This window comes from Lampris incognitus, chromosome 14, assembly GCF_029633865.1.
Source record: "Lampris incognitus isolate fLamInc1 chromosome 14, fLamInc1.hap2, whole genome shotgun sequence".
NCBI lineage: Eukaryota > Metazoa > Chordata > Actinopteri > Lampriformes > Lampridae > Lampris > Lampris incognitus.
The window spans coordinates 32,793,616-32,820,804 of record NC_079224.1 but is presented as its reverse complement, the minus strand read 5'-3'; the positions used below and the strand labels follow the sequence as shown (position 1 = coordinate 32,820,804).

The window sequence follows — 27,189 nt, the reverse complement described above, 5'->3', positions numbered from 1 at the left end:
TCTGTCCTGTCCTTTAAAACTATGTTAAATAAGGCTTGACTTTTTTGAGAGAGAAAAAATGTATTGAATTGTACAATAGAAGCCAAGAGACTCTTGCTCACGCTCTGGATTTTCCTGTAAACTTCACATTATGCAGATTGTTTATCCATCTGTTTCTGTGTGCTCACAGGGAGAAAAGGGAGAGTCAGGAGTGACTATTGCTGCCGACGGATCTCTCATAACGGGAATCAGGGGCCCCACGGGGCCAAAAGGCATGAAGGTGAATAAACACCAACTTTCATCGCTAACTGACTCTGCAGCCACTAATCCTCAATTTCATCTTTAAACCTCTTGTTGCTGTAGAGCTCTCTGTTGAGGGCCAAAAGACATGAAAATGTCTCTATGTTGAACAATGTGCCCATTAAAGCCTTGTTCCTACATCACCATTTAATCTTAATTCCACTACCAGCTTTAAAGATGTAATCTGTAAAATCATTTTAGATTGAAAATGCCATATTTGATATTTTTCCCACTGGTATTTATGTAATAGCAGTTCAGCGTATTAACGTTCTGTAATTGCTTCTCTATATGCGATTTTTCATTGTTGCCGTCAGGGTCCACCATTCCCCACCAAGTATTCAAATGCACTGCTCTCTCTTTCCATGCTGATAAGAACAATAGGCTGATGCAATCATAAAAAAAGAGTGTTCATGTGTTCCCAGGTAAATAAAAAAATACAGAAGGCCTGTCAGGGTGGGTCCAATACCTTATTTATATTTTTATATAACTTGCTCTAGCTTCTACTTACTATACTGTTGGAACAAATCTCAGGTCCTTTTGGTTTCTCCCCGATCCACTTCTCTTTCTGGAGTCAACATTGAGCTCATCTCTCACATGTTATGATTTTATTTTCACAGGGCGAGCGTGGCTACACTGGACCAGCTGGACATCCGGTGAGTTTTTGTTAAATTCACAACTGCAAACTTTTTATCTTCCAAAACAAATCTTTACAAACTTGCATTTGATGGCCTGTCCTGTGCTACTGTGATGTTGTATTCATGTTCTCTATAAATTCCAATCCAGTTTTTGCCACCAACATAGTACAGAATCAGCACTACTAAGAGTGACAAATGACATCCTCAAGCTGATCAATGAACTGACAATGGTGAACATTCTGTCCTTGTCCTGCTGCTACTTTTGATACTATTGATCACTCCATCTTGGTTGAACGTTTAAATAAGTGGGCTGGTAGTATCTCAGGCTCTGCTCTCGATTGGCTCTTGTCCTATTTGTCTAACAGGAAGTTTCAGGTTTCATAGACAACTTTGTGTCCTCAACTGCCCCTATACTCTGTGGAGTTCTGCAGGGTTCAATCCTTGGTCCCATCCAATTCTCACTTTACACGTTGCCTTTAGGAAATCTGGTTAGCCAGTTTAGTTGCATCTCTCACCACTGCTACGCTGATGACATGCAACTGTAGTTTTCAGTTAAGCCAAATGATATGGGTAATATTTGTATTCTTCATGACTGCCAGGCTGCTATTAAGGAATAGATGTCTCTCAGTTACCTTCAGCTCAATTCAGAAAAAAACCAAGATTCTACTTATTGGTTCTAATAAGTTTGTCTCAGAAGGGAAACCCTGTATCGGCCCTGTAGCCACCAATGTTAAACCTTTCTCAAGAAATCTGGGTGTAGTCTTTGACCAAAATCTGAATTTTGACCCACACATAAACAAGCTTGTGCAAACCTGCTTTTTCCAATTCCAGAACATCGCACAAATCAAATCAATGCTATCACCAGAGATCTGGAATTACTAGTCCATACCCTAATTTTTTTCACAACTTGACTACTGTAATGCTGTTTTCTTCTGTCTCAGCCAAGCAGTCCTGTCCTGCTTGCAACTTGTGCAAAACGCTGCAGCCAGGCTGCTAACCAGTACCCCAATCATAGATCCCACATCACACCAGTCCTTGCATCCCTTCATTGTCTCCCCATAAAGTATAAAATAAACTTCAGTATACTGCTTATCACATACAAGGCCCTACATGGTCTTGCCCCTTTAAACCTTTCCAAACTTTTGCATTCTTACACCATCTGTAGGCGACTTAGTTGTTCCGACCAGGGTCTCTTAATTATACTGCACTCCCGCCGCAAATCCAAGGGTTGCTGTGCTGTTGCTGTCAGGACCCCGTCACTCTGGAACAGCCCCCCCCCCCATTCGATTAGTTGAGTCTCTGTAAATAGCTTTAAAAAATGTCTCAAAACCGATCTCTACTGACTTGCCTTCCCTGTAAAGGCGCTGTAATTTATACTTTTATGTATATAACTGTATATGTATGTTGTTTATTTTTCTGCATATGTATCTTATGCAGCACTTTGTAACTTTGTTTTAAAAGGTGCTATATAAATTAACTCTTACTTGTTTACTGGAAAAAGAATAGGGTTTCTGAGCTGTACCAAGTAGGCTTTGATGGGCTTTTAGCAGTAATAGAGTCATCACTGCCATACAGCCTTAACTCCTGCTGATTGGTTGCTAATATATTTGTTTTATACAACTATTTCACAATATTTTTCAAACGATGCTTAAACAGATTATATAAAAACAGTGCAATCATTATTGTCATTATTATCAATTTGATCAAATTATTCATGATCACTTAGAAAAACTATTGGTTTGTGTGTTTGCACTCATAAAATTTGTGTTCATTTCAGGGCCCAATTGGTCCCACTGGATCTAAAGGAGAATATGGCTTCCCAGGCCGACCGGTCAGTATTTATGGGCTTGTACTGTGAACTTTTCCAACAGCAAAATGATCGAGCTGTCTTTATCTATAAATAGACTATATAGATACAGAACTGAAGTAGGTCTTGACCTTGGCTTTATAATCCATAGCAAATTTTCAAAATAATTGTGTTATTTTTTGCATGAACACTGTTTTGCAGGAATTCCAAGGAATTATATATTAGCTGCTCAAACTGATGTTGAGATTTTACGCCAAGTTTTTATGTCAGTCCATCTGTAAAGTACTGCTTATAAGCTTTTTTATTTCATAGGCAAACTGAAGAAACTGATATGATATGGCAGTACTTTGATACACTGACGAATACTTCAAATATCTGTCAGCCAAAAGGCTACTTACAATATATTCACAATAGTATAGGAATGCATCATTCATTTGTCAGTGGGACATATTGTACTGAGCGAAACACATTTCTCATCTCTCTGTCACGTCTGTCTGTCTCTCTGTTCCTCTCGCTCTCTCTTTTTTTTCTGTTCATTATGTTGCTTCTCAAGGGGCGACCTGGTATGGCAGGGAGAAAAGGAGACAGAGGAGATTCTGTTGGCCAACCGGTAAAGGGCTGCATAAAAAAATTTTTTTTTTCCTTTTTTGTGACTAATGGATATCCTCACTCTGAATCAACAAATGAATGAATGAATAAGTGGATAAAATATCTAAAGTGTGTGTATAGGTAGGGTAGTCTGTTTCACTGACTTTATGATTCCCCCCCCCAGGGGCCCCCTGGTCCACCTGGCCCACCTGGACCTCCAGGAAGAATTCTTGGGCTGAATGGAGTGAGTATGAAGCTTTGATTTTGTTCATCTCTGACAAAAAAACATTGTTTTGTTAGGCAGTGATCAGTGGCTTACAGTAGACGTCACAGTATTTAATAAGCTTGTGTGCAGAAAGGAATTAAGTTTATTTTTTCATAGAAGTTGGACTAAAATCAGTAATATGATTTAATTTTTCCTGTCTAAAATCTTTCAACATGACATAATGAAACATTCAGCAATTTTTTTTTTGTAAATGAGTAATATTTGTTTTTTATACCTTTATCTATAACGGTTATCAACTGGCTCAAGAATTTTGATGATTTGATCTGATTGGCTGTATGTAAATGAGTGTCTGACATCACGAGTGTCAGGAAGAATGATGGGCTGGGTGAACTAGAAGCACTTTTAAAAAGAGAATTATAGAGAAACGGAATTCTTCCTTTTATACTTTTCAGTAGAAAGAGAGTAATTTGCGTGAAGTAATGAGTGATGTTAAAAAATATTGTTGTTTCAATTTCGGTCCAACTTTTAAAAAAGACAGATTTGGTTTGGCAGCCTGCAACAAGTAATTAATTGGCTGTAGATTTATATGAAGCTCCTCCATAGTTTTGACCCTGATTGCTTTTAGCTGTGATTATTTCTTTTGGTCTGATTGTCGTTGCTCTCATCTGAATCTTAAAGACAGTGTTCCCGGTGCGTCCCAGACCGCACTGCAAAAAGGGAGGAGTAAGTCTAAGTTTGACCAGCTATTTGGTGGCTATGTTGGTGCTTGGGTGTTGAAGCATGGCAACGCTTTGGTCCAGCCTACAAAAAGCAGCACCTTCTTCCTGCCGACTACCCCCTCCTCTCCTTGACCATCCTGATCCCTCATCCTCTCTCTCTCCCATCCCCTCCTCTTCTTCCTCTGACTAGGCTGTATGTATCTGTCTCTGGGGGAATTGAGACAGTTCTGACCCTCCACTCAGCTTCTCTATCATTTTCCTCCTCGAAATCTCATGAATGGGGAAGCGGAACAGAAATTTCTGTCAAGGAGGGTGGGAAAGAGTTTAACCTTGGTGTATGTCAGAGCTGGGGTCAAATCACCCTCCATTCAATCAATCCAAATCAAATACACATTGTTATACCTTTGATTATAAATTATTATTATATAATATCCGTTATTATAATCAATTATTTAAAAAAACAATATAAATGTGACAACTATCTAAAGTTTATATTTTGAAAAAATTCCTGATTGAGTGTATTGAAATTGACTTGGACCTCAGCATGGAACTGTCACTGGGTCTGAAGTGGGTTCATAAATAGAAAGGGTCCTTCACACAGTAGGCCGATTCCTTCATGATACTGGGTGATTGGGAACTTCATTTCTATATGACAGTCCTCTCTGTTTCCTGTGGCCGTGATGGAAGCTACAGTTCCTCTGTGGCTAAATTCCAATCAGTCAACCAGATGTGAAGAGTGCTATGACAGAAATATGGATTGGTAATATATATAGCAGCAAAATTTTACTCTTTAAAAGTCAGTATAATTCCCAAGCACATGTTTCCTGTATCAAAGGTGGCTCTTTGGTCAAATTTTCTACCTTTGGGTGGGATTTAGGAAAAGGATAAATCTTCTTGATTGGAATTTCCCCACTAGCCTCTTCCTACTCAGTAACATTGACAAAACATTTGTACACAACTTATTTGCTGTTCCAGAGAATACACAAATATACATCTGGCCTCACAAGACTATACGTATGTCAATGTTTCACATCACACTCTGCCACATGCATATGATGCATTTCAATGTATTGCTGAACGAGGACGTTGTTGTGGACATCCGCTCACATCAGATTAAGTATACATTTAGAAACAGCCATGTTTCGATATTATGTTATTGATGGTTAAGTTGAGGTAAGGGTTTGGTGTCGTTGGAATTTGGGTGTGGATGTACGATAAAAGTATTAACGGGGTTACAAGTTGAGCCGTCCGGGTAGCGCAGCAGTCTATTCTGTTCCCTACCAACACGGGGCTCGCTGGTTCGAATCCCCGTGTTACCTCCAGCTTGGTCAGGTGTTCCTACAGACACAATTGGCCATGTCTGCGGGTGGGAAACCGGATGTCGGTATGTGTCCTGGTTGCTGCACTACCGCCTCCTCTGGTCGGTCGGGGCACCTGTTCAGGGGAGAGGGGGAACTGGCAGGAGAGCATGATCCTCCCACGCGCTACGTACCCCTGGCGAAACTCCTCACTGTCAGGTGAAAAGAAGCGGCTGGTGACTCCATATGTATCGGAGGAGGCATGTGGTAGTCTGCAGCCCTCCCCGGATCAGCAGAGGGGGTGGAGCAGTGACCGGGACGGCTCAAAAGAGTGGGGTAATTGGCCGGGTACAGTTGGCGAGAAAAGGGGGAACAAATCCACAAAAAAAAGAAGTTGATTCCTGTGAATGTCCTCAACTATATCCTCATTCACCAATATGTTGGCAATCAGTGTATTTTGGGATCTGCAAATTAGTTATATGTGAATGTTTTGTTTGTGAGACTTAACAGCATCTTTGAATTTCATTTCTGTGGTTTAAGTTCAGTATAAAGGCTTTACTGTAAATGTATCTGAGCATGAGTCTCTACCGTTTTAGCATAAGTTCATAGGTATGGAGTAGGAACTTCAACTCAGTCTGGTAGTTCTTAAAGTGAGGTTTGATAGAAAGTGCCCACTCTATTCCCGATCCTTTACTCTCTCCTTCTTGTCCTTCGGTTGAAGAGAAGTGGTAAAGGGGAAGGTTGTATGTGCTGCAGTCCTCACAGCATGTGACCCGTGTGTTTAACAGGTGTCCTCAGCACTGGTGCCAGTGTTTTAACAAATGGCATCCTTATTTTGTGTCATCTTTACCATTTTGTTAATCTTCTTGTCTTTAACAACGAAGTGATTTCATCCTTGTGCTCAACATCCAATTAATGTGCTACCCGTTGTTTGTGTGAACAGGTTTTTATGTGTGACCCCTTACACATATGGTTATGGGTCTGCATTTGTGTGTGTGTGTAGGACTCGATGGTGAGGAGAGGCCGAGTCGCAACTAAAGGAAATAAAGGAGATGTGGGATTACCAGGAGAACCAGGAACACCAGGAACACCAGGTAGGAGCTTGACAATGCTGATATTCTGTTCTCTTGATTTGCTTGACAGAACAGATATGAAATGTTACAAAACAACTGCAGAAAAGAGCAAGAACTTGAAATGAAAATCACCTTCATTCCTTTTCTTACCCAGTTGTTAAATGAGTTGGACTTAATTTGCAGTACTACATTAGCATCCTCACTTTTATCACACAAAATTACATTTCAAAACTATAAGTCTACCTGTTGTACACTATGGTTCATCCTGTCCCATGGTTTTCCCTCAGAGCCCATGTTTCCTGACACAGTTTTGGTGAGTCCTATTCTCTGGCACAACACACTGTATGATACTGTTTTGCACCACAGGTTTAGATTGGTAAATCATGTCACATCATATCATTTAAAGAAAACTGTGGCGGCCCCTAACGGGAGCAGCCAGAAGTAGTACTACTAGTAGTAGATATGTATGTATATATATTTTTGTTGATGATGTACCGATATGAAAATTGCTGGCCGGCACCAATCACCGGCTGATAAAAGTACTAATTGCTTGGCGGTTCTGCCTTTTTAAGTTCTATTTTCATCTGTTTAGAATCTTGCCATTCTAAAAAGCACAGCTTTGATAACACAACTTTGACATAATGCAACAAAGTTAAACATTTATTTTTTAATGACACTAATTCATATTTAGCCAATGTAAAGTGCAAGCCTGTTTTTTTGTTGTTTTTTTTTTTTACTTCTGAATGATAGCTGTAGCAACGTTAATGACAAGTAAACAAACTGTTTAAAAAGATTTGTGATTTTGTTTTTCAAGTTTTTGTCCCCTCTGTCTTGCTTCAGCCTCCTGGCAAACAAAACCTAAGCACTAAAATGTCTCAACAAAGAGATTTGTTCCTGACAATTGGTCTGGCTTCCAAAAATTCTAAAACTAACTTCCAAATGGGCTGTTGTTTGTTAATGTGATGTATGTCTGTGATTTGTCTCAGGGCGAGAAAGGTGAGAAAGGTTACAAAGGACAGAAAGGAGAGCAGGGGGATTCAGGATTGCCTGGTCCTTCAGGACCATCTGGGAGGTCTGGACTTGTGGTGAGTGATGATAAAACTAAAAGATTATTACTATATAAACTAATGATTCATGCAAATGCTTTAAAGGTGCTATACACTGATCAGCCAAAACATTAAAACCACTGACAGGTAAGTGAATAACATTGATTATCTCATTACAATGGAACCTGTCAAGGGGTGGGATATATTAGGCGGCAAGTGAACAGTCAGTTCTTGATGTGTGTTGATGTGTTGGAAGCAGGAAAAATGGGCAAGCGTAAGTATCTGAGCAACTTTGACTAGGGCCAAATTGTGATGGCTAGATGACTGGGTCAGAGCATCTCCAAAACGGTAGGTCTTTTGGAGTGTTCTGGTATGCAGTGGTCAGTACCTACCAAAAGTGGTCCAAGGAAGGACAACCGGTGAACTGCCGACAGGGTTATGGGTGTCCAAGGCTCAATGATGTGCGTGGGGCGTGAAGGCTAGCCTGTCTGGTCCGATCCCACAGAAGAGCTACTGTAGCTCAAATTGCTGAAAAAAGTTAATGTTAGCCATGATAGACAGGTTTCAGGACACACAGTGAATCCCAGCTTGCTGTGTCAGACCGGTCAGAGTTCTCATGCTGACCCCAGTTCACTGCTAAAGTGTCTATAATGGACACATAAGCATCAGAACTGGACCATGGAGCAATGGAAGAAGGTGGCCTAGTCTGATGAATCACGTTTTCTTTTAAATCAAGTGGACTGGTGAGAAGAGATGGCACCAGGATGCAATATGGAAAAAGGCAAGCAGGTGGAGGCAGTGTCAAGTCAAGTCAAGTCAATTTTATTTGTATAGCCCAATATCACAGTGTGATGCTCTGGGCAATGTTCTGCTGAGAAACCTTGGGTCCTGGCATTCATGTGGATGTTACTTTGACATATACCACCTACCTAAACATTGTTGCAAACCAAGTACATTCTTCATGGCAATGGTATTGTATTTGCTGACGGCAGTGGCCTCTTTCAGCAGGATAATGCACGCTGCCATACTGCAAAAATTGTTCAGGAATGGTTTGAGGAACATGACAAAGAGTTCAAGGTGTTGCCTTGGCCTCCAAATTCCCCAGACCTCAATCTGATCGAGCATCTGTGGGATGTGCTGAAAAATAAGTCCGATCCATGGAGGCCCCACCTTGCAACTTACAGGACTTAAAGGATCTGCTGCTTACGTCTTGGTGCCACATACCAGACGACACCTTCAGAGGTCTTGTAGAGTTCATGCCTCGGCGGGTTAGAGCTGTTTTGGCACTTACACAATATTAAGCAGGTGGTTTTAATGTTTTGGCTGGTTGGTGTATACGACATTCAGTACCAGTAGCTTCCCCTCCCTTCGTGTTCTTGGCTGTTAGTTTGTTGGTTGGAATATTGATTTATACAGTATAGAGTTACTTTATTAACCTTCACGTATTCAGCTTGATAAGTAGCTATTTCTTCGATCTGCTGAGTTACCTACATCCATGTAATGTCATTATTAGCTTGCTAGCTATCTGCTAATGCTAGCTACCTCACATGCACTAACATGCACAAGCAGCCAGACCAGCTTCCAAAACAAAAAACAGAAACTCAGGTTACAACACACACAGAGTGTTGTGTGACTTCATTCTCTGCTCAGGATGCCATTACTCCACTATCTCTTCATATAGCAAATAGTTGTTTGCTGCTATATTAATGTTCTAAATCTCATATATAGCACCTTTAAAAAAAATAGAACTAATAGAACTAAGATAACCATCTCTGAGTCGTTCTTTAAGCAGAACTGATGATTTCATAGATGATTTCATGAACATCGCCATGTAAACTATATGAAGCTCTCAGAGAAATCCCCCAGATGACTTGTGCTCTTACGTCATGTCAACTCAGCACACGGCCAATAAGACTGGGAGCACTGGGATGGCAGCTCATTACAGCAAGCGTTTTTTAAAGGACACTGTTAGCCTAATTCATACAGGTTGCCTTCCTAGTGACTTTCCACCATCTTGTCTGTGGAAATTGATTTGGGCTTTATGCGATTTGTCTCTTCTGTATTGAAGAGTGACACCGGTGGAGTTTCTCAGCAGTCTGTGACGTCACGTATCGCTCTTCCAGCAGACTGCATGGCGCCTCCTAGTGGCATTATATCAGGCATACGGAAACACTTACTACTTGCATGTATTTATGTTACATTTACTATCCCCTTAAACATCTATTTCTTTACAGGGTCCTAAAGGTGAGTCCGTCGTGGGTCCTCCAGGCCCTCCTGGTTCCCCTGGCCACCCTGGACCTCCTGGGTTTGGACGACCTGGTCCTCGTGGCTCGCCTGGTCCTGCTGGACCCCCAGGACCTCTACCAGCATATACCTCAGGTACATAATGTGTGCATGCGTGTGTGTGTGTGAGCACATGTGAGGTACAGAATAGGGATATTTAAAGCCTAAATCCATTTTGGCCATACTTCTAGATTGACCCAAACACTTAGAAAAAAAATGCTGTACTGTATATACTGGGTAAACATTACTGCTCTTGTCACCCTTATACTGGTAAATGTTATTGAATGTGCCTTTTCCTTTCTCCAGCTGTGAGTGTCCCCGGCCCTCCTGGTCCCCCTGGACCACCAGGAACTCCGGGATATACCAACCCAGTAAGAGAATGATGTGGCCTTGAGCAGGGCCAGACCCCCTGAAATGCTCCAGTGGACTTGTACAGTGAATTGTAGTTTATGCCTCATAGTATGCTTAGTACATATGTTTTATTTATTCAATTTTCATGGCAATTATTAAAACATATGATCTGATGTTCATCCACTTCCGAAATGTCATTGTTAAATCATTCTGCACTGTGATTACCGACTCCTAGACCATCTCATGGAAACCCTTTGATGTTGAAGCAGGGTAAAAGTTAGCTTAGCAAAAGAACTCAAAAACATGACCTTGGCAAGATAAATGAACAGATTACACTGAAGCCTTGATGATGGTTGTGTCTTTAAACAGGTGACCATCTATAAGACCGTCCACACTCTTGCCAGAGAGAGTTACAGGGCAGCAGAGGGCACAATGGCGTATGTATCTGACAGGGGAGGAGAGCTTTATATCCGAACACATAACGGCTGGCGCAAGATTCAGGTGTGTTCACGTTTGTGTGTATTCACGCCATATAACAATATGAGGGATGACAACCATAGATCTACAATACAAAAATGAAAATGACCAAACATTTTTGCAGCACCCCAGGGTTCCCTGCCACCTACTTCATATGTCTCAGGTGTAAAGTGTGAAGGTTGGAAACTCTTGCTTGTTAACGTGTGTATAAAGTGAAGATGTTTGTGTGTGTGTGTGTGTGTGTGTGCATGTGTGTCCTTTCTCCAGTTGGGAGAGTTAATCCAGCTGCCCTCGGACGGGCCGTCTTCCTCAGCTGTATCTCAGGCCCTCAGCCGGCCTGGTGACCGGAGCAGACCACATAGATTCCAAAGCCAGGTTTATAGATGTGCACCCCCCCATACACACTCACACAAACAAGACAAAATGCAGACTTTCATACAGATAATTATAAATCCAGATAAAAGTTAATCACATTTTTTAATTAAAAGAACATAATGTCTCTATTTTATAGTATGAAAAAGTGTATTTTGGTTTAAAAGACATTTCTTTGTTAAATTTGAAGGAATAAATTATTAAATGCATTAGCAGCCATAGCAGTACTGACGGCAGATGATACCAGATGCCCTACAACCATGATGCATTATTTAAGGCATTTAAGACAGTGTTTGTGTTAATCTAAAACTACACGTGATCATTGAAAAAGCAGTGATTCTAACACTATATTATTTTAATAAAAAAGTATGTTAACAATTTCGGTCAGTCATACTCTATTTAGAATTCATTCCACACATAACCTAATGCAATGTGCCTTGTATGAAAGCATGTAAGAAGTGAGAAAAAAAAAGACCTTTGCAATAAGCGAGTAGATAAAGTGGTGTGTGTGTGTGTGCGCGCGTGCATGCATTTGTGTTAATTTATATGCATGTTTATGTGAGTGTGCTGATGGACAGTGTCTGGGCAGGACACACACCCAGGTTTTAGTATTTAACATTTCTGAGCACATCTAAATACATATACATTGAAATCCTATTTAAGTGTCATTATAAAGGTTTTCATATGTTCCATTTTTCTCTTGATAGGAGCTGCAGGAGCCAAGTAGAGGGTATCAACCCAGTTTTAACTTACTGCCACAGGCCTCTGACTCGGTACCAGGGGTAAGAAAAGTACACACACACACACACCAATACACATCTCCAATCTCCCCCTTTTGATTCTGTCAAAAATACTGGAACGTGTTGTTGCCTCCTTACTCAAAACTCACCCCATCTCCAATGACCTGTTTGAACCATTTCAATTGGTTCCCGCTCACAGCACAGCACAGAAACAGCCCTCCTTAAAGTCACCAATGACCCCCCTCCTCTCCTCAGACTTTGGCCACCTCAGGATTCTCATTCTCCTCGACCTCACTGCAGCTTTCGACACCATCAACCACATGATTCTTCTCTCCCGCCTTGAATCCTCCCTCAACATCACCAGTACTGCCCTCCCCTGGCTAAAGCCATATCTCACAAAGACAACACTTCATCAGCATCAACAACTGCACCTCCTTCACCGCTCCTCTTTCCCAAGGCATCCCCCAGGATTTGGTGCTTGGTCCTCTCCAGTTGATTCTTTACATGGTTCCCCCTTGGTAACATCATACGTCATTATGATCGCCACTTCCACTGCTATGCTGATGACGTCCAGCTCTACAGCTCCACTAAATCCATCACTACTACAACTTACTCCAGTCTGACCAACTGCCTCACTGAAATTAAATCATAGATGCAAGCCAACTTCCTCAAACTAAATTGTGATAAATCTGACATGATTATCATCAGTCCCAAATCCTTTACCAAAACCACTTACAACTTCTGTCTCACCATCGATAACTCCACTCTGTCCCCCTCCCCGCATATCCGCAATCTTGGAATCATTTTCGACAGCAATCTCTCCTTTGAACACCACAACAATCAAATCACCAGAACGGCCTTTTTCCACCTAAAAAACATGGCTCATCTCTGCCGATCACTCTCCTTCTCTGCTGCCAAAACCTTGATCCATGCCTTCATCACATCCAGACAGTATTCAGTATTCTTTACGGTTCATCTTCCAAAGTCCTAAACTACATCCAGAACTCTGCTGCTCGCCTGCTCACCCACTCCCATGACCACATCACCCCTGTCCTCCAGAACCTCCACTGGTTCCGTCCCACAATTGATCCAATTCAAAGTCCTTCTCCTCACTCACAAAGCCCTCCATTACTAGGCCCTCTCCTAGCTCACTGACCTGCTCCACTACCATACTCTTCCCACAGCCTTTGCTCCTCCAACGTCAACCTCCTGTCTCCACCACACAGGACCATGCGCTGGACCTGGGGCAACAAAGCCTTTGCCATAGCTGCCCCCTCCCTCTGGAACTCTCCCCAGAACACATCAGAGACTGCACTAATCTGTCCATGTTCATATCATTAATCAAAAGTCACCTTATCCTGGTCCGTGGTGGTGTAGCGGTCTAAGCATCAGCTTTGTGTTGATGCAGTTGCCCACTGGGGACCGGGGTTCACGCCTCAGTCTTGTCAGATCCGAGTATGGCCGGATTCAATGAAGCAGCAATAATTGGCAATGCTGTCTTCGGAAGGGGGGGCGGAGTCGGCTTGTGTTCATCACATGAATGCGTCTCTGTGTGTGTCGGAAAAGGCAGTGGTTCGGCCTGGATTCGCCTTTTCACGGAAGTGGCGAGGTGCCTCCTTCGAGACTGCCGGGCAGAGAGATGCAGTTGGCAAAAGCATACAGTACGAGGGTGGGTGTTTGAACTAGAATAGGGAGCAATTGGCCACTAAATTGGGAGAAAAAGGGAAAAATCAGAAATAAATTGGGAAAAAAAGTCACCTTATCAGAATTGCTTTAAATGTGTGATTATTGTTGTGTGTTTTATGTTTTTGGTTGTGTTGCTTTTATGTTTAACTCATGTAAAGCATCTTTGTGTACCTTGAAAAGTGCTCTATAAATAAAATGTATTGTTATTTATTATTATTATTATCATCAGTTTTCACTTTTTTGGGCAAGCAAAATACCATGCCAGTGTCATCTATCGCCAATATATCTCTGTCCTTATTTCTGTTTTTACATGGATCTGTCTTTATATAGGGACGTTGTCAGGTTTATAGGGAAGGTGTGTACATCTGTGTATGTAATGTTCTGTTTTTAGGTACACTATATGATATCTCTGTCTGTCCTCCTCTCAGTCTTTCTGTCTATTGATTCTTGGTCTGCTGTTTAACAGTGTGTCTCTGTCATGCTCTCGTTGTCTATTCTAGCTTCACTTGGTTGCACTGAATGCCCCGTTGAAAGGTGACATGCGAGGCATCCGGGGTGCAGATTTCCAATGCTACCAGCAGGCTCGCTCCATGGGCTTAACAGCCACGTACAGGGCCTTCCTGTCCTCCCACCTCCAGGACCTGTCCACCATAGTGAGGAAGGCCGACCGCAATGACATGCCTGTGGTGAATATCAGGGTAAGAAGAGACCCCCTCCCACCCACTCCTAAAGTTACAGTTAGACTACGCATTTAGATGACCCCTTTATTCAGAGTAACTTACAATGAATACAACAGTAAAGCAAGGACATTTCTACAGTTTCCTCAAGGCTCAACGTTTTTGGTTTTTACTGATTTTCACCGAAAAATACCCAGATTTTATGTTTCCACGGATCCAAAAGTTGTTCCTGTTCGTATGAGGTTATGTAACAGTGTTCTCTTGTGGTGAAATTCGGCATGCTGGATGGCTTTGAAAAATAAAAACTGAAAACACTGAGCCTTGAGTTTCCTCCATTGCATATATGGAAAGCAATCAGTGATAAGATATGCAAGGGTCAAAGTCACAGCCATATAGTACATAAAATAGATATAGCAGTAGATTAATTAATAATGCCATGTCCTATGAATGCTGTCTGATAAAGAGAAAGTCACTCATTTACACTTGGGCATTACATAGGAAAACTAGATTTTTCTGTAATTCTTTGTTTGTCGAGACATACTGATAAACATGTCTTACGCATACCAGCTAATGGTACTGGTACATTGGTTGTTCTTTTGATGGCAGTTGTATCTGCATCGTGTTCTTTCATCCTCTCAGGGCGAGGTGTTGTTTAGCAGCTGGATGTCAATCTTTTCCGGGAATGGAGGCGTGTTTAACCCATCCACGTCTATTTACTCTTTTGACGGACGCAGCGTCATGACTGACCCTGCATGGTGAGCCTATGTGTGTACGGAGTCAGTGTTTAGCTCTCAAACTTTACCATTTGCAGTACATAGGCTACTAATTCATAGCAAAAAATAAATTTTGTGGAATCACATCACTGTGTCCAATTTGTGATCTAAAAAGCTTATATCTTAGCTTCTGTGACTAAATGTATGCTATCTATGTTTCCATGATTTTAATTACAGATTTCCTCCCTTTAATATCAGTTAAATATACATTTTGTCTGGATTACAGATGATGTAGAGTTTGGATGAGATCCTATAAACTAGACGACTGTCCAGTCTGTCTCTGAAAATCAAATAGAAATACAAATAACAGTTGCATTTTTTCCAACATTTGTACTCTAGTGTGATTAGATGATAAAAAAGAGGTTGGTCTGGGTAGTGTAGCGGTCTATTCCACTGCCTACCAACACGGGGACTGCCGATTCGAATCGCTATTACCTCCGGCTTGGTCGGGAGTCCCTTCAGACACAATTGACCATGTCTGCAGGTGGGAAGCTGGATGTGGGTATGTGTCCTGGTCGCTGCAGTAACGCCTCCTCTGGTCGGTCGGGGCGCCTGTTTGGGAGTAGGGGGAACTGGGGGGAATAGCGTGATCCTCCCACGTGCTACGCCCCCTGCCCCACCCCCAGCGAAACTCTTCACTGTCAGGTGAAAAGAAGCGGCCGGCGACTCCACATGTATCGGAGGAAGCATGTGGCCTTCCCCGGATCGGTAGAGGGGGTGGAGCAGGGACCGGGACGGCTCGGAAAATAGTCAAGTCAAATCAAGTTAAGTCAATTTTATTTGTATAGCCCAATATAATTACAAAATTGCCTTTAAGGGGCTTTACGGCAACACAACATCCTGTCCTTGGACCCTCGCATCGGATAAGGAGCAACTCTCTAAAAAAAAAAAAAGCCTTTAACAGGGAGAGCAACAGAGGAGGGCTCTTTCTCCCAAGATGGACAGCATGCAATTAATGTTGTGTTTACACAATTTACTGAATACAACATTGAAAGAGGATAACAGAATCATAATGGCATGAAAAAATTATGAAGAATATGATGGGCAAATAGGGTAATTGGCCAAGTACAATTGGAGAGAAAAGGGGGGGTAATATTGACAATATTCTGGCGGACCGGGGGAGGGGCGGGGGTGGGTTAATAATGACTGAAATATTAGGTTAGGCTTATCATAGTATCATAACATTTAAAGTTTGGATATTAAACACACAGCGCATATTTTCCTCGCATTAACATAACATACATAAAACAACATTACAACTCACCAATATCACTGAATCAGTGGGAGCCCTGGGCTTGTTTCCCTGCAGCAAGACGGTCCAATCGAGGGGTGATGAGAGACAGCGACACCCAAAAGGTCTTTCTTATGTCCAGTCTATTCTGCAATTTTGTTTTCTTTGCATTGATTGCAGAAAACCCCACTTCACAGAGATATGATGTTGGAAATGAAAGCAAAGTTTTCAGTGCTTTCGTGGCTATCTCAGGATATTCAGCCATGACTTTGATCCAGAATGTCGGCAGAGATGTTGCATCAAACATATTTCTCAGCCCACCGTCATTTGCAAGCTCGAGGAGTCGATCTTCTTCTGACATGGACGATTCACCGGGGACATTTCTTGGGTCATCTGCGGTTGGGAAGTAACATTCAAATTCTGTCGACAGCGAAGCCAGGTGATCACGCACCAGCTGGGAGGAGGAGGGTGCAGCCTCAGTCTCTCCCAAAATCCCAGCTAATATTCGGAACATGTCAAATATGCCCCTGTCCACTCGCCGTCCCCACAGTTCCAGTTTGGCTTTGAATGCAGACACTTTATCTGCGAACTTGAAGACAGTTGTCATTCTCCCCTGAAGTGAAAAATTGAGTTTATTGAGGAGGTTGAAGATGTCACACAGATAAGCGAGGTTTGTTATCCATTCCTCGTCACTGAAGTGTGCTGCCAGTGGTGACTTTTTTTCACAAAGAAATCTCTGTAGCAGCTCTACTAACTCAAAAACGCTGGCCAAGGATCTCCCCCTTGATAACCACCTGCCTTCAGTGTGTAAGAGAAGGCGTCTGTGCTCTGCGTCCATTTCCTCGCAAAGCTGCTCAAACAGACGTGAGTTAAAGCCGTGTGCTTCGATGTGATTGATCATTTTAATAATCTCACCCAATAAGCTGTTCAAATCAGGTGACATTTTTCAGCTTGCCAGCATTTCTCTATGTATCACACCGTGTGTAGACTGGCATTCAGGAACAACCTCTTTGACTCGGGTAGTGAAACCAGACAGCCATCCGGTCATCGTTGCGGCCCCATCTGTGCATATTCCAACACAGAATGACCAGTCCTGTTTGCCTGACATGTAGTCATCCAAAGACTTGAACAGTTCTGCCCCAGTTGTGTTAGTTGGCAGTGACAGAGCACACAACATATCCTCATGCACATCGTCTTGAAATATGTATCACACATAAACCAACAGTATTGCCTTGTTGTCGACATCAGTAGACTCATCGACCTCGATAGCTTACCACGGTGACTCATTAAGCCGCTCCAACAACTGTGCTTCTATGTCCTACTGTGGTAACTGAAAGAGCAACCTGTGCCACCTTGTTAGCTGGAGCTTACCCCAACAGTTCACGGCACGTCCTTGGCAGCAGGCAGAATCAATTCTTCACCGATAGTGAAAGGCTTCTTAGCCTTAGCAATACAACTAGCCACTAAATACGACACTCTCAGAGCAGCAGCATTTGTAGAGGTGGTGGCTCTTAGCACTTGCTTCTATCCCGCTTGCTTGCATTGTTTTCGCTCAGAGAACACGGGTTCGTCTTTAAGTGTAGGGTGCTTGGACTCAAGGTGCCAAAGCAGTTTTGAGGACTTCGTTGCCTCATTAGACAGTTTGTCTCCACATACCACACACGGGGCTCGGGGCATGTGAGTCACCGGTCGCAATAAAGCCGTATTTGAGGTACAACTCATCGTATTTCCTATTGAAGGAAGCTTTCTTTTTTTTACTGTCTCGGCCTCTGCTGTCTCTGTATTATCATCATCATGAGACCTTTAATCTCCCCTCCCTCTTCCGAAGAAACTCTCAAGCGACATTTGTTTTTTACCGGTTCTCATGGTAGCTAACTAGCTGCCAGTAACGAGCTGGCAGAGTGCGTTTCTGAGTTATGAAGTTAGTTACCACTGGTCTGCCGAATGCCATGTGAATGAGTGATAAAATTACATCATTGTACACACTTCAAATATCCATTTCAAATTAAAAGCCCTCTAGCATTACACAGTCCTGGACCGGTCTTTTATTTGAATATTGTACATCATATTGTTTCCTTGCGGCCCGGTACCAGTCCGTGGCCCGGTGGTTAGGGACCCCTGCTCTAAGACCTGCATGTTTATGTCTCTTTCCCATGAACAAATCTAATAACCAACATGTGCCTGGTGGTGAGAATGGTGCATCAAACAAGGGTTTCAGAGGTAAAACTGCAGCATGTCTTTCTCTTATCTCTTCTTTCCAATTCAGGGTTGTCCTCCTTCTGGTCGTCCTCTAGTCTTCTCTATTCCCGCCACCCTTTTCTCCCTCCCTCCATGCTGTGTAAACTGACATGTCTGAGAAATTTGTTTGATCGACTGTTGAATATCTGTGTTCCAACGCTCCCTTTCTCGTGTCCTTCCATCCCACAGGCCGGAGAAATTGATATGGCACGGCTCCAGCACGACGGGCATTCGGATGACCACTAACTACTGTGAGGCGTGGAGGGTGGGGGACATGGCTGTGACAGGCCAAGCCTCTCTGCTGCAGACAGGCCGACTGTTAGGACAGCACACCCGCTCCTGTTCCAACCACTACATAGTGCTCTGTGTGGAGAATACCTACGTGGGAGACACACAAACCAGGAGGATTTGAAAAAACAAAAAAAGACTAGAGAACATTAGGTGCAGGTTCACAGCAGCAAACGCATTGATATGCAGCCATGCTGAAAGTGCAAAGAAAGAAACCTCATTTAATACACATATGCCCCCACTGGAGGATGTGAGCAGGACACACAAAAATGCATATCTACATACACACATGCAAACAAGCAGGCATACTCACACATACGTGCATGCATCATTATGTAAAGGCACACTCCCATATTATGCATAGAGAGCAAATCTAATTAAAGGTTGCACAAAGTAGTGTGAACAAAGGTGTACTCATGCAAGCCGACAGATACAAAAACTCAAACAGGCACATACAACATGTACTTGCACACACACACACACGCACACATACACTAAGATACACACCCTCATATGCAGAAATTAAGTAAGTTTTGAGTTTACATCTGACCAATTCAAAATATTGTTAACCGCCACGCATGACAAGTTATGATGGTCTGAGAAGGTACCAGTTGTTTACATGTTTGGGCTGTGTGACTAACTGGGTGCAGAATTAAATGGCATTATCTCAGTTCCACAGCGTTGAGCCAACACACATTATCAATGCTTGACTGATGAATGAAATTATTTCATCCCTCATTTCAAGGAGAGAACGGAAGACGCCAAGGCTCAACATGTTACAAATGTTTTTCAGCTTCGATACCGATGTTACAGTATTACTGCATGGAAAAAATGGTATCCGTCCATCCATCCATCCATTATCCAAACCGCTTATCCTGCTCTCAGGGTCGCGGGGATGCGTTTCTAATTCTGCATTGTAATAGAGACTACCTATGATCTGGGAGACACACACACTGAGGCTGAACAATCATTCAATACAAAGGCTGCATTTAACCCTGTGACTAAAATCAGACGTTTTCATTTTCCACATTTAATTAAATAAAGTTGTTGTAGTTTGTACACACAAGATTACAGTCAAATTTTGCTCTTGTTACATCAAATCAGCGAGAGATAACAGACAAAATGAGAGTTATCCCTCATCACGTTGATCGTTATGTGGGCACTTGCTGAATGCAGCTGTAAGTCCCTGATGCCTGTCATTTCCATTTTAAAATCACTGTCCATCATCACTTTGTCACGTCAGCCTGTCTGTTTAGTGAAGAAATATTGTTTGTGAGTAAAGGTAAATGACTCCTTAGTAATACCACAGCTGTTTCTCATCCGGCCACTGCAAAGCCAAAGAAACAGGTTCAGGTTTTCCTCACAAACATCTTATCAGTCACATTTTCCTCTGAACTTTCCAAATCATGAAAAAAAAAAGTTCAATTTTGATTTTGTCTTATTTATTGCTCGTGTGGTGCCGATATATCAGTGAACTAAGGCAGGAGACGTGCTTGCAACAAGCCTCTGGTTTACAAAACTGTTTTGAATTTAAATCTGCTCAGTACTAGCAATGAATGTGTGCTAAATGTTTTTACTTTTAGCCAAGTCATTCGTTATCTGCTGATTTAAAATGTTGCCCCCCCCCCCATTATTCCCAGTGTATTTCCCCTGTTATGGAGCAAACCACAGTTACATCTAGTTGAATGCAACATGAACTGATTGTTCACTGTCAATCATTTGAGTGTTGACACTGCAAAGTTACCCCACAAATATGATATAATAAGATTGGTAAATTTAAAGTCCAGTCCCACATTTACTTTTTAGAAACGCAGTTGAGTTTTTGCATACATCTTTACATCTTTTTTTTTTGGTAAGCTTTAGAACTGAAATCTGTGTCGATTTATTTTTTATTTTTTGTGTAATTTATACTTTAGCAGCACATAATCAGAAAAATCTAACAAACAAGTTCGCTTAAAAAAAGCCTGAAAGTGGAACATGTACAGTACATGTGTGTTGTTTTTTGGTCATGTTTTTGTAAGACTAGATGTTTGTATGATGCACACTAGAAGACTATAGAGATGTTTTCACCGGGTGAAGATGAATGACAGATGTAGTGAACTCTTTCTGTAAAAAAAAAAAAGGATTTCAAAAATGTTAGAGGCACTAAATGTTTGGATTTTAACTTCAGAGAACAGTTAGTCTCACTTAAGTCAACATAACTTGGCTTGACTTTGTTCCGTTTGTTCTTATTGACTGGTGTGCTCAGTGAATAAAATGGTTTTTTTTTAAACTGACTCCTCTCTTTATTCAGTCTCACTGTATGTTACATCAGCATTTTGGCGATCAACGTTGACCTAAATTATTTCCGTTTTTTTTTTGAATTGTGAATTAAATGCGAAAAATGTGACCGAATGGGAGGTGATGACAGTTTTTGTTAGCAACTTCCATCAACCACCTTCAAAGTGTTTTTTTTCTCCCTGGGGGAAGGGGATCCCCCCCCTTTTCCTCTCCAATTGTAATTGGCCAATTACCCTATTTTTCAAGCCATCCCGGTCGCTGCTACACCCTGTCTGCCGATCCGGGGAGGGCTGCAGACTACCACATGCCTCCTCCGATACATGTGGAGTCGCCAGCCGCTTCTTTTCACCTGACAGTGAGTATTTTCAGCAGGAGGATGTAATGCATGGGAGGATCACGCTATTCCCCACAGTTCCCCCTTCCCCCCCGAACAGGCGCCCTGATCGACCAGAGGAGGCGCTAGTGCAGCGACCAGGACACATACCTACATCCGGCTTCCCACACGGGATGCATCTGTAGGGACGTCTGACCAAGCCGGAGGTAACACGGGGATTCAAACCAGCGCTCCCCGTGTTGGTAGGTAATGGAATAGAACGCTACACTACCCGGACGCCCCAACAGTGTTTTAATAAATCCTAAAGTGAATCAGGAGTTCGCTTTCTATTTGTGTAACGCGAAATACTCAATGAAAAGTGGCTCCTCATAAACAGAAGAGCCCAGGTTTGTACAGCTTAACCATGACGTCCCGGAACGTTGAACGCTGCTCCAACACCTCTGGGGTGTAGTCTTCAAATATATGTACGGGCGTCCCACAGTACTGGAGATGTCCTCGTCTCTTGCGGGCTTCGCGGACGATTAGGACCTTGGTCTGGTTGCGGTGGAGCCGCATTATTACAGGTCGTGGTCTCGACCCCGGGCCCGGCTGCGGTCTGGCTGCAAGCGACCTGTGCGCACGGTCCAACTTGGGATGAGATTGAAGAACATGATTGCCTAGCAATTCGACCAGGAGTTTTGAGGAAAAGTCCATAGATCGAGGCCCCTCGATAGATTCGGGGAGTCCAATAATACGGATATTATTCCGACGACTCCGACTCTCCAAATCCACCGTCTTGGCAATTAGCTTGGTGTTGCTATCAGCTTAGACCTTGCATCACTCCTCCAGCGCTTTGATTTGCTGATCATGTAGGTCAGCCGTCAAACCCAGCCACTGAGGATGCACAAGCCAGTGCATCCTTAGTGCCGGTCCCAAGCCCGGACAAATGGGGAGGGTTGCGTCAGGAAGGGCATCCGGCGTAAAATCTTTGCCAAATCAAATATGCGGATCATAAATAAGACTTACATACCGGATCGGTCGAGGCCCGGGTTACCAACGACCGCCACCGGTACTGTTAACCAGCAGGGTGTCGGTGGAAACTATGCTACTGTTGGGCGAAGGAGAAGGAGAGGGGGAAAGCATGTCCAGAGGCAGCTAGAGAGGAGGAAGGGTAGGCATGTGGAGGTGAGAGTTAGAACTTTGAATGTTGGCACTATGACTGGTAAAGGGAGAGAGCTGGCTGACATGATGGAAAGAAGAAAGGTAGGCATACTGTGTGTGCAAGAGACCAGGTGGAAGGGGAGTAAGGCCAGGAGTATCGGAGGTGGGTTCAAACTCTTCTACCATGGTGTGAATGGGAGGAGTAATGGGGTAGGGGTAATTCTGAAGGAAGAGTATGTCAAGAGCGTGCTGGAGGTGAAGAGAGTGTCAGACAGAGTGATGAGTATGAAGCTGGAAATTGAAGGTTTATTGCTGAATGTTATCAGCGCATATGCCCCGCAAGTTGGGTGTGAGATGGATGAAAAAGAAGAATTCTGGAGTGAGTTGGACGACGTGGTGGAGAGGGTACCCAAGGAGGAGAGAGTGGTGATGGGAGCGGACTTCAATGGACATGTTGGTGAAGGGAACAGAGGTGATGAGGAGGTGATGGGAAGGTATGGAGTCAAGAAGAGAAATGTGGAAGGACAGATGGTGGTCGATTTTGCGAAAAGGATGGAAATGGCTGTGGTGAATACATATTTCAAGAAGAGGGAGGAACACAGGGTGACGTACAAGAGTGGAGGAAAGTGCACACAGGTGGACTATATCTTATGTAGAAGGCGCCATCTAAAAGGGATTGGAGACTGTAAGGTGGTGACAGGGGAGAACGTAGCTAGGCAGCATCGGATGGTGGTCTGTAGGATGACTTTAGAGACCAAGAAGAGGAAGCGAGTGAAGACACAGCCGAAGATCAAATGGTGGAAGTTGAAGAAGGAAGACTATTGTGTGGAGTTCAGGCAGGAGTTAAGACAAGGCACTGGGTGGTAGTGAAGAGTTGCCAGATGGCTGGAAAACCACTGCAGAAATAGTGAGGGAGACAGCTAGGAAGGTACTTGGTGTGTCATCAGGACAGAGGAAGGAAGACAAGGAGACTTGGTGGTGGAATGAGGAAGTACAGCAAATTATACAGAGGAAAAGGTTGGCAAAGAAGAAGTGGGATAGTAAGAGAGATGAAGAAAGTAGACAGGAGTACAAGGAGGTGCAGCGTAAAGCAAAGAGAGAGGTGGCAAAGGCAAAGGAAAAGGCGTATGGTGAGTTGTATGACAGATTAGACACTAAGGAAGGAGAAAAGGACTTGTACCGATTGGCTAGACAGAGGGACCAAGCTGCAAAGGATGTGCAGCAAGTTAGGGCGATCAAGGATAGAGATGGAAATGTGCTGACAAGCGAGGAGAGTGTGCTGAGAAGGTGGAAGGAATACTTTGAGGGGCTGATGAATGAAGAAAATGAAAGAGAGAGAAGGTTGGATGATGTAGGGATAGTGAATCAGGAAGTTCAGCGGATTAGCAAGGAGGAAGTGAGGGCAGCTATGAAGAGGATGAAGAGTGGAAAGGCAGTTGGTCCTGATGACATACCTAAGGAGGCATGGAGATGTTTAGGAGAGATGGCAGTGGAGTTTTTAACTAGATTGTTTAACACAGTCCTGGAAAGTGAGAGGATGCCTGAGGAGTGGAGAAGAAGCATACTGGTACCGATTTTCAAGAACAAGGGCGATGTGCAGAACTGTAACAACTACAGAGGTATAAAGTTGATCAGCCACAGCATGAAGATTTGGGAAAGAGTAATAGAAGCTAGGTTAAGAGGAGAGGTGACGATCAGCGAGCAGCAGTATGGTTTCATGCCACGAAAGAGCACCACGGGTGCGATGTTTGCTTTGAGAATGTTGATTGAGAAGTATAGAGAAGGCCAGAAAGAGTTGCATTGTGTCTTTGTAGATTTAGAGAAAGCTTATGACAGAGTGCCGAGAGAGGAGGTGTGGTATTGTATGAGGAAGTCAGGAGTTGCAGAGAAGTATGTAGGAGTGGTGCAGGATACGTATGAGGGAAGTGTGACAATGGTGAGGTGTGTGGTTGGAATGACAGATGGGTTCAAGGTGGAGGTGGGATTACATCAAGCATCGGCTCTGAGCCCTTTCTTGTTTGCAATGGTGATGGACAGGTTGACGGACAAGATCAGGCAGGAGTCTCCATGGACGATGATGTTTGCGGATGACATTGTGATCTGTAGCGAGAGTAGGGTGCAGGTTGAGGAGAGCCTGGAGAGGTGGAGGTATGCACTGGAGAGAAGAGGAATGAAAGTCAGTAGGAGCAAGACGGAATACCTATGCGTGAATGAGAGAGAGGACAGTGGAATGGTCAGGATGCAAGGAGTGGAGGTGACAAAGGCATTTGAGTTTAAATACTTGGGGTCAACTGTCCAAAGTAACGGGGAGTGCAGTAGAGAGGTGAAAAAGAGAGTGCAGGCAGGTTGGAGTGGGTGGAGAAGTGTGTCAGGAGTGATTTGCGACAGAAGGGTATCAGCAAGAGTTAAAGGGAAAGTTTACAAGATGGTTGTGAGACCAGCTATGTTATATGGTTTGGAGACAGTGGCACTGATGAAAAGACAGGAGGCGGAGCTGGAGGTGGCAGAGTTGAAGATGCTAAGATTTTCACTGGGAGTAACGAAGAAGGACAGGATTAGGAACGATTATATTAGAGGGACCGCTCAGGTTGGACGGTTTGGAGACAAAGCAAGAGAGGCAAGATTGAGATGGCTTGGACATGTGTGGAGGAGAGATGCTGAGTATATTGGGAGAAGGATGCTGAATATGGAGCTGCCAGGGAAGAGGAGAAGAGGAAGGCCAAAGAGGAGGTTTATGGATGTGGTGAGGGAAGACATGCAGGTGGCTGGTGTGACAGAGGAAGACGCAGAAGACAGGAAGAAATGGAAACGGATGATCCGCTGTGGCGACCCCTAACGGGAGCAGCCGAAAGTAGTAGTAGTAGTAGTAGTAGTAGGTCAGCCGTCAACTCCAGAGACTCGACACATTGACTGTGTTCGGTCATTGTAGCCCGAGTGTTGTTCGATTTCTCCTCAAGAGCCGCAAAGGCCACTTTAAAATCGGCTGAGACGTTAGCTCTGTGCTCGTCTAGCAGGCTAGCTATGCTAGCATACTTGGGCTATCACATGGTGTGGTCGAAACTTCGATGTCTCCCCTCATAGATGACTTCGCCGATTTCGACATTATCTCGGTATGTACCAGTTTCTGTTCACAGATATACTTTTGATCGTCAGTGGTTACGAAAAAGTACAATTTTCAGGTAAACTACCGGGAGAGTGAGTGTTATGTCGGCACACATCGACAGTGCTGCATTTGATTTGGTGCTGTTCTATTGTGCTGGGATCGATTGGTGATGCCTGCGGGCTCTGGGTTTTTTGACCGGGTCTGCCTGTGACGCTGTGTCAGTCAAAATAAACAATGCAACGCAGAGGTTGTGTCAAGTGACAGCGCTGTGTCCTGACGTGATTTCTAAACACAATATTGGCGACGAGGATGGCTGATATCTCTCTCCCAACACCTGCCCCCTTCCTGGCATTACCTGGCGAGCCTCCAGTACCATGGACTCGCTGGCTACATAGTTTTGAAAATTACCTCATCGCCTCAGGGCTCGACGACGTGAGCCAGGCTAGGAAGACGGCTCTGTTGCTACACTGCTTGGGAGCAGAGGGTCATTGTGTGCTCGGGACTCTGGGGAACGTCTCAAACTTTGACAAAGCTGAGGGACTTATGAGCACCCATTTCGCTGCTCCACAGAGTGCCCTCCTTCGGCGATTTATATTCCGTCAGCGACACCAACTGCCTGGTGAGTCAGTGCAGCAGTACGTAGCTAATTTGCGGGGGCTAGCTAGCTCATGCAAGTTTGGCGCGTTTCAGGACGAGATGGTTCGCGACCAGCTAATCGAACACACCAACAACGTTCAAGAGTGTGTGTGTGTGTGCGTGAGACTCCCCTGCTGGAAAAAGATGATCTGCTGCTGTCCAGAGCAATTACCATCGTACTACAAGTTGAGAGAGTAGCTGAGTGTGCTGCTATGCTAAATACACAGCAAGTGGCCACCTCCAGTCAAGTTGCCAAGGACTTCTCCCTCTACTCACGGCTGCCCCTCGGGACGCAACCCAGCATCCTACAACTGCAACAACAGCATTCTCGGCCCCACCCTTAACAGTCATGTGGTAACTGTGGATCTCGGTCTCATGCTTCAAGGGCTCAGAACTGTCCTGCCCATGGCCAGACATGTTGTAGCTGCAGTAAGCAAAATCACTTTGCCAACATCTGTCGATCTTCCCCGGCTGGGTCAGAGGGCCACACCCCCCAGTCTTCAACCACCATCATTCACAATGTGAGGTCTGGGCCAGTGTCATTCAAGTCATGCACAGTCAACATTAATGATGTGTGCATCCCCCTGCTGTTGGACACCGGTGCAGGTGTGTCTCTCCTGAATGTTGATACTTACAGTCAATTTTTCAGTTCACTGCCACTGTCCGCACCCTCAGCTGTCCTCTGTGGGTATGGTGACTCCAAAATCGATCTGGTTGGCTCTCTCTTAGTGACCGTCCGCTATAGAACCAAGCTGGTGCCCAATGCAGTTTTTCATGTGGCACGCAGTGGGGCCAACCTGATGGGCCTGGACCTGTTCTCCGCTCTGGGGTTCTCCCTCTTAAGACACAGGGGGGGCAGCAATCCTGACTGTTGCCACGCCTTGGCAGCAGAAGTAGCCATCACTGTTT

At 43.8% G+C, this 27,189-nt stretch overlaps 1 protein-coding gene across 5 annotated transcripts in view; it reads left to right on the top strand.

Moving 5' to 3' along the window:
* col15a1b (collagen, type XV, alpha 1b) overlaps positions 1-21,040 on the top strand; it is a 92,025-nt gene extending 70,985 nt beyond the window's left edge. For 3 of the 5 annotated variants that reach the window (XM_056292687.1, XM_056292684.1, XM_056292682.1), the window contains 17 exons: positions 170-259; positions 897-932; positions 2,692-2,745; positions 3,275-3,331; positions 3,494-3,553; positions 4,214-4,258; positions 6,556-6,646; positions 6,913-6,938; positions 7,612-7,710; positions 9,906-10,050; positions 10,261-10,325; positions 10,675-10,806; positions 11,050-11,157; positions 11,862-11,936; positions 14,081-14,278; positions 14,897-15,012; positions 18,689-21,040. In XM_056292687.1, coding sequence (XP_056148662.1) covers positions 170-259; positions 897-932; positions 2,692-2,745; positions 3,275-3,331; positions 3,494-3,553; positions 4,214-4,258; positions 6,556-6,646; positions 6,913-6,938; positions 7,612-7,710; positions 9,906-10,050; positions 10,261-10,325; positions 10,675-10,806; positions 11,050-11,157; positions 11,862-11,936; positions 14,081-14,278; positions 14,897-15,012; positions 18,689-18,911 — 1,620 coding nt within the window. In that variant the 3' untranslated portion in view covers positions 18,912-21,040. The remainder of the gene's footprint in view (positions 1-169; positions 260-896; positions 933-2,691; positions 2,746-3,274; positions 3,332-3,493; positions 3,554-4,213; positions 4,259-6,555; positions 6,647-6,912; positions 6,939-7,611; positions 7,711-9,905; positions 10,051-10,260; positions 10,326-10,674; positions 10,807-11,049; positions 11,158-11,861; positions 11,937-14,080; positions 14,279-14,896; positions 15,013-18,688) is intronic. The other 2 variants (XM_056292686.1, XM_056292683.1) reach the window with 1 other exon arrangement.
* The last annotated feature ends 6,149 nt before the right edge of the window (positions 21,041-27,189 follow it).